General features: G+C 45.9%; 1 protein-coding gene across 2 annotated transcripts in view; it reads left to right on the top strand.

Annotated features, from left to right (window-relative positions):
• RPL14 (ribosomal protein L14) overlaps positions 1–4,758 on the top strand; it is a 70,361-nt gene extending 65,603 nt beyond the window's left edge. Inside the window, exons 1-6 of one of the 2 annotated variants that reach the window (XM_035549892.1) lie at positions 1,761–1,882; positions 2,107–2,208; positions 2,792–2,886; positions 3,527–3,626; positions 3,977–4,030; positions 4,566–4,758. In XM_035549892.1, the coding sequence (XP_035405785.1) occupies positions 1,880–1,882; positions 2,107–2,208; positions 2,792–2,886; positions 3,527–3,626; positions 3,977–4,030; positions 4,566–4,652 (441 nt within the window). In that variant the 5' untranslated portion in view covers positions 1,761–1,879 and the 3' untranslated portion in view covers positions 4,653–4,758. Of the gene's footprint in view, positions 1–1,760; positions 1,883–2,105; positions 2,209–2,791; positions 2,887–3,526; positions 3,627–3,976; positions 4,031–4,565 lie in introns of those variants that run through there. The other variant, XM_050708701.1, reaches the window with a different exon arrangement.
• Positions 4,759–12,401: the final 7,643 nt, after the last annotated feature.

Here is a 12,401-nt window from a genome sequence, read left to right as displayed (position 1 = left end):
TTCTCATAAAGCAACATGCAAACGTGGCAAAAGAAAGCAGTAACTTGTAGTGCATGGCATAATTCAGTATTGATGAAGGAGGAGAAAAGCAGTTAAGAGAACAGAAAAAGAAAACCACTGAGTGCAATAGTCAATTATACCCCAATTTAGGGAGTTCTTATTCTATTTTTTTATTATTATTGTTCAATTATTTCAGTAACAAATTATATTTAGTTGAATGGCAATGAAGACAATGTAGAGAGAATTGGAGAGGAGAAGTATTTTCCAGATCATGGCAGAACAGAAGAATCCAAAAGCCATTGTCTACTGCCTTGACCCAGAGCAAAAATAACGGGATTAATACAGGTATTAATGTATTACTATCATAAAGCACACAGTAAAATATTGTTGTAATGGTATTCTGGATGGGACTTTCAAGAATACCTGATGGAGTTAAGTGCTCTTTAATGTTTTTATGATCAGTTCCCCAGGCACTTGCATAATAAATACATCAATTAGGTGCATTTTTTTTTTACCTGCTCTATTGTATTGTAGAAACAAAATCATATACACCATAAACACTACACTTCCTACAGCTCAATCGGGATATTTATTTCCACTGATGACAGAAGACCTGTCGGAATGAAGGTCAGACAGATTTTCCATTGGTGCTCTGCCGTACGTTGTGCTTACGTTTCGCTGTTCTGAAAACTCTCCTTACAGCACGTTTCGGCCAAGATCTGTGGGATGCTCTCAGGCTGGTCACGCCTCAAGACACCGCTCCACCTCGTTCACCACATCCACAGCACTGCTTCAACGCCGTCAAGCTGGGGAAGACCCGTTCTGCGGGATCACAGAGAGCGCGCCCTGTGTTTTCACTCTCTAGGAAATGTAGTTTATGTGGCAATAGGTGCGGAGCAATAAAGGGCAGCCCAGCACCTGTCTCTGGGGGTGCCGAGGTCTGAGAAGAAAACAAATGTGTCCTGGCAGCACGATTGTGCATCTGTGGCACCAGCTTGGCCAAGATGCTTTTGGCCATGCGCAGTAGGAAGTGGTTCACTTAGCATCACAGGGCAGGTGCTTCCATTTTGTGTGAGGAGTTGTGCGTGTTCCTCTGTACCTCGGTGGATATAATGCAGCCGCTGAAATGCTCCTTTTATTTATATATTTATTTATTGAAAAGCAGTAACTTTGCCACCAGGTGCCATTAAGCTGAAGCATAGTGCTGCTTTTACCCTAGGAGTTTGTTCTGAACACGCACTCCTACCTACAAGTTCATTTTGCATTTTTCTATCGTGCCTAGAGTACTGCAGCGTGTACCACCAAGCCGTTCTTCCAAATTCGGGTTCAGTTCTGCACTGTGATACGAAAACATACACAATTTTGGTATTTTTTTTTTTAGTCTATGTCCTCATTAGAGCACTCTGCCTTCCGAAGAGCAGGGCAATTTTAACCAGTGGCGCTGGGGGGCACGTTCCATCCTGCTCTGCCAACCTTCTCTGGAGCTCACCCACAAGATACCAGCCTCTGCCAGAGCACGAGTCCTTGGATTTGCTGCGTCCCTCCAGTATTATTCTGCCATCGGAGCAGTCCCTCAAGGGGGCTGAACCCCAAGCGCCTCGCTGGTAGACACAAGGCGGTGGCGCCGCCCCAACCCCCCGCGCCGCCACGCGCTGGCGCGCCGGCGCCACCTTAGCCACGCCCCCAGTGCATTATCCGCAAGCCCCCCTTGGCCACGCCCTCTGCTCCATTAGCCACGCCCCCCTCCGCCACGCGTTCCCTTCCCCCCAGCGGGCGGGAAGGCGCCCCGCGCGCATGCGCAGTAGCGCCTCGGTTGGGGGGGGAGGCGGCTTCCGACGGCGCTGAGCCCTCCTCTTCCTTTCTGCCCGCGGCCGCCATCATGGTACGGGCGGGCGGCGGCGGGGCCCGGCCCGGGGGGCGGTGAGCACGGGGCCTCCCCGCGCCTCAGCCGCCGGCCCGCGGCCGCTCCGGGGGCTCCGGGGCCGGGGGAAGCCGGGCGGGGGCCGGGGCCGGACACGTGAGGGAAGGGGCGGCCGGGGAGGGGTGAGGGGGGGGGGGGTCTCGGTGCGCGGTGACTGACGGCTGCCGCCTCTTCCCCCCCCCCAGGTGTTCAAGCGCTTCGTGGAGATCGGCAGGGTGGCCTTCGTCGCCTTCGGGCCGCACGCCGGCAAGCTGGTGGCCATCGTGGATGTCATCGACCAGAACAGGGTGAGCTGGGGGGGGGGGGAACGCTGCCCGTGCGCTGGGGGCTGTGGGGAGGTCGGAAAGGGAAGAGTTTCTGAAAAAGTTTGTCAAGGAAATAAGCAATTGGCAAAAATACAAGCTTTAATAGCTCTTACTGTATATGAAACTTCAATGAACACGTGTTTTCACTGGCAAACTGAACCCCTCCCTGTATCGCTCCTGAGAACACGTGGCTGAGTAATGTCCATTGGAGCGTAAAGCTTAAAAATGCACAGAATCACCTAGGTTGGAAGAGGCATCCAAGATCACCGAGTCCAACCTCTGACCTAACACTAACAAGTCCTCCACTAAACCATATCACTAAGGGCTACATCTAAACTTCTCTTCAAGACCTCCAGGGATGGTGACTCAACCACTTCCCTGGGCAGCCCATTCCAATGCCTACCAACCCTTTCGGTAAAGTTCTTCCTAAGTGGCACTTCTGTGTGCTGAAAGTAAATGCATGGACCAGGAGGTTCTTTTCACGTGATGAAAAGGTCTCTTGATCCTGGAAAAGCTGAAAAAATGAATTATGAGATTAAAACCAACTGTTTTCTTGTTCTTCCAGGCCCTGGTCGATGGCCCCTGCAGTGGTGTCAGGAGGCAGGCTATGCCTTTCAAGTGCATGCAGCTGACTGACTTCGTGATCAAGTTCCCGCACAGGTGTGTTTGCACTATTTGGCCTATGTGAAACGTGCTCTCACTTTATGCCTGAATTACATGATCTGATAAAGAGCATTTGTACATCATTAAATCAATGCTCTAGCGTGTATGCAGTTAAAATTGGGCAGACTGCGTTAGGACAGTTGAGTACGTTTAAGTTTTTATTTTTGCTGCTGGCTAATAACTGAAGGGAAGGAAACAGCAGACTGGCCTAGGCAACTTGCAGGTAGGTATGGGCTGCATGCAGTGGGGGAAGCAGTTGCAGTAATACTGGGCAGCTTTGCTTTTGCTGCTGTTCAGGTTGTCTTCAGATATTAAGTAAGTTGACTCTCAGCAGGGCCACTCTAGGTACTATCTAAATTTGTAATTTAGAAACAACAAAAAAAAAGTTGCCTCTCTGATTCAGAAGCATTGCTGGGAGTGTTAATATGCCTCTTGAAATCACTTATACACTCAGTTCTAGCAAAGCCTTTACATAACAAGATGTTAATCAGGCCACAGAGACGCATGTGGCATTGGCTTAAACTGAGCATCTGAAGGAATGTAGAAGGATGATCTTGGATGAAATTTAATGGACTAGCATTTAGAGAGTCTTTTTTGGAAAGACCGTGAATATAACCCTGTGACTGTTCTAATGCAGTGCTCGTCAGAAGTTTGTGCGACGTGCCTGGGAGAAGGAAAATATAAACGAAAAATGGGCAGCGACAAGATGGGCAAAGAAGATTGAAGCCAGGGAAAAGGTACAGATTTTGACTGGATGAGTAATGTACTTTGTAGTGCTTCTGCTCATGAAAATTAGGTGCAATGTAATAACCTATGTATTTTCTGTTGCTAAGACTAAAAATAGTTAAGGTGTAGATTAAAATCTCTATCAGCTTTAACTTCTTGTAATTTTACTGTAAAAGTTTGTTTTGTTCAGTAATTACAACTTTTAGTTTCGCATCCTCACTTCCCAGTGAAGGCCTGTAGTGAACTACTTGTAGGTGTGTAGCTAGACCTCATTTGCAGATGATCGGAGTTACTTGTGGAATGTTTTGAAATTCCGAGTTTTATAACTTACACGTTTTTTTGTTTTTTTTTTTCCAAACAGAAAGCCAAAATGACCGACTTTGATCGTTACAAGGTTATGAAAGCGAAGAAAATGGTAAGTGTTTGAGTGTGGTTTCCTTACAGGGTTTCTGCTTGTAAGCTTCACTTTAGAGTCATACACAGATGTTAGTAGCCTTGCTTTTATAGTTGGTTGACACGAAGTATGTGAGTGCCTTGAATTTTGATGCCTCTGGCCACCAATTCAGTCATTGATCAAAGCTGAGTTCACATGATCTGTGCGTCATTCTTCCCAGTTACAGCTGAGGAAGGAGATGAAATAGAATATTCTTGATTGGCCACAGATAATATTTTGTTCTGTAACAATCTCCTTACACATGGGATGTTGGGATGCCCAAGTTTCCAGCCAGACTGATGTTGGCCACTTGGTGGAACAGTTTTAGGTGGGATTTGACATTTTAGATGTAATGCATGGTAAATCTGTTGACTTAACTAAAACATAATCAGGTTAGCAAAGGGGGATTATCAGAAAGGGCAGAACCTGAAAGATTAGAATTGAAATTAATGAATGATGCTTTTGAACTGTTACAGTTTTCATTTTGATTAATAGTAATTTTTGTTTGTTTTTACAGAGAAACAGGATCATTAAGCATGAAATTAAGAAGCTCCAGAAGAAGACTTCTAAAAAAGTCAAGAAGACAGAGAAGAAACAGAAATAAAATGAGCTTCTAGTTATGTTTTACTTTGTGTCTACGTTCTGATTATTCAGAAATAACAAATGGATCTAAATTGCAAACATAAGTTCATTTTGCTCCTGACCAAGAACTGTTGTCTGTCTCGTTTATTCATGTCCCAAGGGTTGGGGTCATGGTTTCTCTGAAACACACAGGGATGTTTTTGTCACGTCATGTTGACCATACAGACTATGCTCAGTACTCCATACCCAATATTGTTTGAAATATTTGTGTACTTTGTTATTCAAAGTAGTTCAGGTCCTCAGACATTTTAAAGCGGTCTGCTATTAAATGGTACGGAATGAACAAAATTACCAGCACAGTCCTTGATGTGAGAAATGATCAATTAAACCATTTTTTTATAACTTCAGGCCAATTGAAAATATATCTTCTGGTTAGAATGCAGGTATGCCAGTGTTTGGGAGACTGACAAATTGCTGTTGAAATGCTCTTCTTAACTACTTAAAAAAACATACCCCACAACCAAAAACTTTCTGTAAGCAGTTACCTGGGATACTTCCATACCCCAGAAGTCTAAAAGCATACAGTTGTACTGTAAGTGCAGTTATAATAATGAGGTGTATTAACAAGACTGAAATTTGGTGACTTCCTTTACCATGCTTGCTTTTCAGAATGTTTGAAGTTGATAGCTTACATCAATAGCTTACACCTGACCCTAATTACAGTTCCTTAAACTATGCAGCATATAATTACTACTTTTTAATCAAAACCAATAAGCAAAAAGGGACGTGACCTAAAAATTAATCAATTTGAAACACTGTAATAATGGGTTTAGTCTTCACACTTTAAAAAGTCTACATCTCTAAATGTCAGCATCCGTTTCCTCCATATGTTTCCTTGTGTGCAATTTGTTGACAGGATGCACTTTCTTCATGTTGAATGAAGAAATGGTAGTCTGAGATCTCTTGTAGCTGAAAAGCAAATTATTTTTACTGTCATAAAATTGAAAAGGGAAAATATCAGAATGAAGGTTGTAAGACCTATATGCTTATATTATCAAATACATCAGTGTATTTAGCAATATATGAACATGAGCATATGCTTCTAAAAATGTATGCCTCAAAGTAGTTATGTGCCTAGTGTTGCTTATTTAAGCCAAAATTGGGCATCTGCTTGCTCAAGCACTTTGTGTTGTCTTAAGCTATTTATATGCTTTGGAAATTGAGTTCAAGCACATGGTTGATAATGAATGGCTATAACTAAGGAAGAGAAGCCTAAGAAATGATGCAAATTGAGATTAAAATTGGGATTGATTGCTATGTTCAAGCACCTGGAGATTTTGAGTTACATTGGATTTCAAAGTGATTAAATCCACCTACTCTGAAACTCAAACTTCAAATTAATTTGAAAGGCATATCAGTCATAACGAATTCACAAGTGATTTTTCTATAATCCTTGCCCATTTTGGAAGTGCTTGCTTTCAAAGAATTTGTCCATTGTGTCCATTCCCCCCTATACCACTTGCCAGCTACTGAGGAACTTGAAACCTTTCCATGATGCTGAGGGTGCTATAACCTGCCACATTACCTGGTAGCTGTCACGGTTCTGAGCAGGAACCTCACCGTTTGCCCAGGGACAGCTGTACCTGAACGCAGGTATGAATTCTGTGTGCCATGAATGTGTGATGCTGGCTAAATTTTTATGAGTCCTTTACTAGAGTACGAATGAGCACATGACGTGCTTGTTCATCTTCCAGGCAGGGCTAAGTGCCAGTGGGTGATTGTTTCTGCCCTAACACCACACGACAGAAGGGGATGTGCTGGGGGACAGTGATATTAAAGCACTGAGGGAGCTTTACATGCCTTGGAAGACACTTGGTTCTGTAACACCATGACTCTCCTCAATTGCTTCTGTGGAAACATCTTTTTTACTCTTAGGAGGAAAGGGGGACAGAGAAACAAGAGAATATACCAGTCTTTGGTAACTACGCTGTGTTTCTGACAGTGTGCTGTGCATCAGCAGCAAGTGGTGGTCCTCACAAGTCAACGAAACCTTTCTGAAACTTTTTGTGGCTTTGCATCATGTTATTAGTCTACCTACTTTCCAAACAGTGGGTGCTGTGCGCCTGTGCTGGTTTGTCTGGTTTTTATTTTTTATTATTTTAAAGATACTTGGATATAGAAAAAATGCAAAGTATAATTCTGTTTCTAATGCTTACCACATGATGGCAATGTTAGCTCTTCACTACATTATTCCTAAGCCTTACACGAACCAGACAACTGCTGCCCTTCAGTGAGGGAAAACTGCCAAACAGAGGTGATGGCACAAATATTTGAGAACAATGGGTTTGCTTATCTGTATCTTAATTTTACGTTTATAGTTGACTAAGATGTAGTTTGCCTGTCAGGATATACTTCTTTAATTTACTTCGTGGATCTGAATGTAAAGAAACAGGATCTGCTGTTCAGAAACAGCTGAAGGTGAAGTCCCGATGTTTATTTTCTTACCTGATTTCACACAGAGCATGTATGGGACTTGCTGGGGGCAGAGAGGGGAATATACTCTGCCCCAGTTTCCTCCTGAGATCAGCAGGTAAATTTTCCTAAACTGATATCAACAGCAGGAAAAAAAAACAGTATTTTTTTTTTCCTGCAAAGTCTGGGCAATGTGAGCAATTATAGGAGCAGGACTGGGCCCCTTAGCATAACCTATGGCTAAAAGGTGTAAAAGCTACTGCTGCTTCTGTGAACCAGCTGCAGTTCTGGGCTGAGTGATTTGCTGGTTATGCAGATATCTTAGAAAAAGAAAAAGAAACAACAAACAAACAAAAAACACCCTATATTTTTTATATTATTCTTTTCTAAACATCTTGCTCCTGTGCTTGGTATCTGAATGCATTTCAGTTTTATTTGAGATGAAATGCACCTGGAAGAGGGATCTCTGGGTTTACGGAACTTCCTTTTCAAGTGCTAGTGTTCAAACTGACCTCCAGTCAAGGTTTGCTTAGACGCGTTGACCATTACATTTTCAAATTATTTGATCTCGCAATTACCTATATCTTAATCTTTGTCTGGAGAAATTGGGGGCATCCTGCTGAAATTCCAGCCTTTACCTTGGGTGAGTCAGAAGTTTGCCCTGGAGGATGAGGGGAGCTCACCTCACTTACAGCGATCGTAAGCCAGCCTGAGCGGTCTTTGTAAGTCTCAAATCTTTGTAGCACTCTCTCCTCCCTTCCCCAAAAGTTTTCAAGCCATTACGTGCATAGGAGTTAAAGTCTCCCATCTGCAGACAGCTGTTTGTGCTGACTACCAGCCCAACAATTCTGCCTTTGCCACCAGCACAGAGCCACTTCTCCCTCCATGAGGAGCGCTGACCTAGTTCTCCTTACAGAGGAAGGCCTTTTTAACAGGTCCCATGGTACAAAGGTGCTTTTGGGGACATTTTGTCTTGTTCTGGGAGCGTTGCTACATGCGCGTGGCAAGGAGAGGCCTGGCCTGCTGGTGGTGGCCCTCGTGCTCGTGGGTAGCGTGCTGGGCCCCACACAGCTGGTGGGGGTTGTATGGCCAGATCTCACCGGGGGCTCTGCTCTGATGGGAAGGTGGATGCTGTGGAAAAGTAGCAGTGTTCATATTTAAACAGCACGAAAGGAGAGCAGCTTTGAGATCGGCTGGAGATTTACCTAAAGACACCCAGCGGGAGGGCACAACATCTGAGTACTTTTCACAATAACTCAGCAGCCAAGACTTCCTAGAGCCACTGTTTGAACCTCGTGTTTACAAAAGCCATCAAACAAAAGAAGCAATGAAAAAAAAAAAAAGAAAAAAGAAACGAAAGAGCTTGCTAGCTGTATTACTGCAGTTCAGATGCTGCATGAAGGTGATCTAAAGAAAGGATGGGAAATAGGCTTGTGGGCTTTTTCCTTTCCTTCCTCCTTCTCTTCCTCCCTGGAGCCCCTGAATAACTTTAAATTATTATTTTTTTCCCTTTGGTTGTTTATCTTTTATTTTTACTGCTTATCTCATTCACATTGAACATGTGAGCCTTAGCTCATCCTGAAAGTCTCTGTGGATAATGAAAAAAATCAGAGAGTTTATGGCATAATGAAGCAAATTAAGCCTGACTAGCTGAAAGTGGCATCATTTTTGCTCTGGTTGCTCGAAGCATTTTTCAAGGTCTGGGGGGAGGCTGGCAAGCTGCTGCTCTTTGCAGGGCATGCAGGTCCTCATCCCAGATGTGAGCAGGTTGCCTTGGCTCCCCGCCACCTGAACGTGACCTTGGAAGAGAAGATGTGTTTGCTCAGTGGCGGTGTCTGGCATCTGCTGACAATGCCACACTTCTGCTTTAGTGGGAAGCAGGTATTAGGGCACACAGGAGAGAAAACAGGAGATTGTGGGGCTTGATGTAGTTCTCCACCCCATAGCTTCCTGAGAAGTGGGGCACAGTGGTGTGGGCCTCTGGCTCCCCTCACTCTCCCCGGTCCTTCATGTCCATGGGGTGGTTTCAGCTTGCTCTTCAGAAGACAAAGGTGTCCATAAATCGGCTGACAGGCAGGAATGACAGCCTGGTTGTGGCTGCACTAACCTTTCACACTGGCACTGAACTCTACTAGACTTTGCCAGCAGCCCCATTGGGAACATCAGCTGTGCTCAACCAGCGGCACATCTAACCCCAGCCTGGCGCCCCGAGAGTGCCAGAGGGAGATGCTGTAAAGGGAGTGGACATGAGTTTGGCCCTTCCTTTTCCAGCTCCCCAGCACCTACAACAGCAGGAAAAGGGGTGCTAGAAGATGCCCCCTGCCCATTCACTTCAGTATCTCTTTCAGACTCATTTGGGACTCATTTTGACTCAAAGCCTGGGAGAAGTTTGGCTCCAGGGCTATTGTTTTGTGTCATTAGGAGAGCAGCACTAATACAAAAGAAAGAGGAAGGAGAGATGCTTCCCCCCAGTGAGTGGGGGAAGACAAATTTCCTCCCGGACCCCAGAGGCAACCAGTCCTGAAACATGGGACAAACCAAGCCTTCTCTCTTCAAGATCCCATCCTCCTGCCCTACATTTCTCTGTAGAGGTGCAGCAGAATAATCCCTCCCTCTCCTATCTGGACGCTTCCAGAACTTCATGCCTCTGATTATTAGAAACTTTCTAATTACCAACCTAAATTTATTCATGACCAATTTATAACCAGGAAGCTCCACTCCCTCCTTCTGCCACCGCAGGGCTGTCAGGAAAGATTCATGAGCCCATATGTTGGCCAGGCCCCATGTTCAGCAGACTTGAGGATGAAATGCTGCTGCGGTGCCTGGTGTCTCCCTGTGTTAACGGAGGAGTTTGCTTCCGTCCTGCCCTCACAGCAACAGAGCACTTTGCCTAGCACAAAGGTATGTAAATGGCCAATGTAGTGTCTTTGTGGACCCAAATCAAGCATATGCCAGTAAGTTCCTTCCAGGAAAAGAAACAGATTGCTTCTGTCTCATTTTCTCTCTCTCTTTTTTTTTTTTTCTCTCTCTTTTTTTTTTTTTTGGTGGTGGTGGTGGAAATGTTCTTACATCAATGAGTGCCCATTTGTTTCCTCATTTCTGTCCCAACCCCCAGATGAGAGCCGGAGCTTTGCTGGGAGGCTGTGAGTGATGCTCCCGGTGGATGCCCTGCAGGCCTGGGGCAGCAGTGCAGGGGTGAGAGGTGAGTTTTCCACCTCTGGCAAGCTCCTGGAGGGTCTCAGTCGCATCTGCTGCAGGAGGCACCCAAGGCATGACCCAGGAACATCACCTCAGGCAGCTCACGAGGCCAAGGCAATTAGGCAAGCAGCTCTCCAGACCACTGATGCTAATTCCTAGCCAAATAATTTTGTAGCCCAAATAATCTGAGCACTGATCTTGATCTCAGGATCTTTATTTTATTTTTTTTCCTGGGGAGCTACACGCAGCTTCCAGCACAGCTCTGGAGCCTTTAAAAACATTTCCCCAGCCCGCCTGCGTCTTTTCCTGCTTCCCTTTTGTGGATGTGTGAGCACAGCTAAACTAGGTCTTCACCAGGAAGGAACGAGGTGCTGAGAGCATAGCCGTGGCCAGCTAGCGTGGGCTGGAGGTCGGGCAGGCTCGTCGCCTTCCCGGCAAGCCCAAGGCATCTGCTCCGGCAGAGCACATTTGGGTGTCTCCAAGGCAACGTCTCCGCACCATATGCCGGTTGGGTTTTGAGGGTTGCAGCATTTAGGGCTTTACATACCAGATGAGGAAGTTGCTCAACGGCAGATCTCAAGATGTTTCTAGGGAGACATTGGTGATCAAGATTTTTTTTTACACCGTTCATCAGACCTCCAATATTGTTAAACAGTGATCAAGTTGAGGGTACGCGCTCAGACACACACAGGTTTATTTGCTAGTGAAGTCTGCAGACGGTGCGGGGCCAGAGGGACAGTAAATAATGGAGAGAGATCCGAATCCCTTGGCTGAAATGGTCACAGTCCACGAAAAGTGGTGTTTCTGATTCATCTGAGAGCTGGGCTTTACGTCCGAACTGTCGTCTGAAAACAAAAATTGGACTGCTGGCACAGTGGCAAGACCTGTTTGGTGCTGAAGTGTTCCTGTGGCGGCGTGTTTGGCCTCAAGCACACCTGAACAGAGGGTGGTTTAACATACATTCGAGGCAAAACTCTGGCCCGTGTGAGATGGCTGTGAGGCAGCTGGGGAAGGCAATGTGCATTCAAGTTTTTTTGTTTGTTTGTTTGGTTGGTTGGTTGGTTTTTTTCTTTTCAAGCATTCAAGCTTTTCACCCTCACCCTCAGAAAACTGCAGCATGTCCATATTCCCTGGGGAAGGTGCGAGCAGGCGTTTGTGGCCCCAGAGAGCTGCTTTAGCACAGGGATTGCACATTGATCCTGAGGAATCCTGCAGGCACCGCGTGGTGGGGCAGCTCAGGTTATTAAGCTGTGGGGATGATTTCCATTGATAAGGTGATAGTGAAGCAGCTTGGTCCTGGGCACAGCCTCTCTGCACGCACTTTCCCACCTGAGAAATCAAAAAATGGAAAGAAAACCCTAATTCAATTGAACCTTTACAGTACCTGTCTCACAAAAACAAGGCCACGGTCTGAAAAAAAATGCAGCGTTCCCATCCCTTATCTAAAATGCAAACTGGAGGAATGAGCAATCACCTCTGGAGGCCTGAATAACTCCTCGTACCTCCCTCCGTGTGCTCGCGTTTGAGTCATGACAGCAGCCGGGATACAAAAGGTGCCTGTGGGAGGCACAGAGCCCCTGCGCCCGGGGCACGTGCAGTTTCTCTGCAGGTGTTGCTGTGGTCTCTGGCATCTGAAATGCTGTTTATTAAGGTATTCTCTCACCCTTCAGGGTGCGGCACCCTGCCTTTTGCCTTGAGTCAGGCAAACTGTGACAAAAGCACCTGGCAGCATTAATGTGCCCTCATTATCTGGTCGGGGGTGTGCGGTTTCTTCAGCGTATTTGTGAAAATGCAGCTTGCTCTGTAAGTGACCCGGGTGGGCTTACTGCCATGCGAGCAATGCAGACGATCTGAGAGAGAAGGCTCTGCTCCCACACGTAACAAGTTCACAGAAATCACCCACCTCCTGCATTTTTCCTACACGAGGGACCTGGGTCTTGTTTCCTCTAGAGACGGCGGCTGGGGATGTGGCACATGGGGAAGTGTCACGCTCGGAAAACAGATGCAGACCTCGATTTGGCGACTCATCTGCTTCTGGGTATCTTTTGGCTCTGCACATCCCCACTGCCAGCCCCAGTGCCACAGCTGGGAGCAGCAGCCC

The sequence above is a fragment of the Cygnus atratus genome, chromosome 2, assembly GCF_013377495.2.
Source record: "Cygnus atratus isolate AKBS03 ecotype Queensland, Australia chromosome 2, CAtr_DNAZoo_HiC_assembly, whole genome shotgun sequence".
Lineage (NCBI taxonomy): Eukaryota > Metazoa > Chordata > Aves > Anseriformes > Anatidae > Cygnus > Cygnus atratus.
The sequence above is the reverse complement of the archived record's forward strand: the minus strand, read 5'-3'. Positions and strand labels throughout refer to the sequence as shown.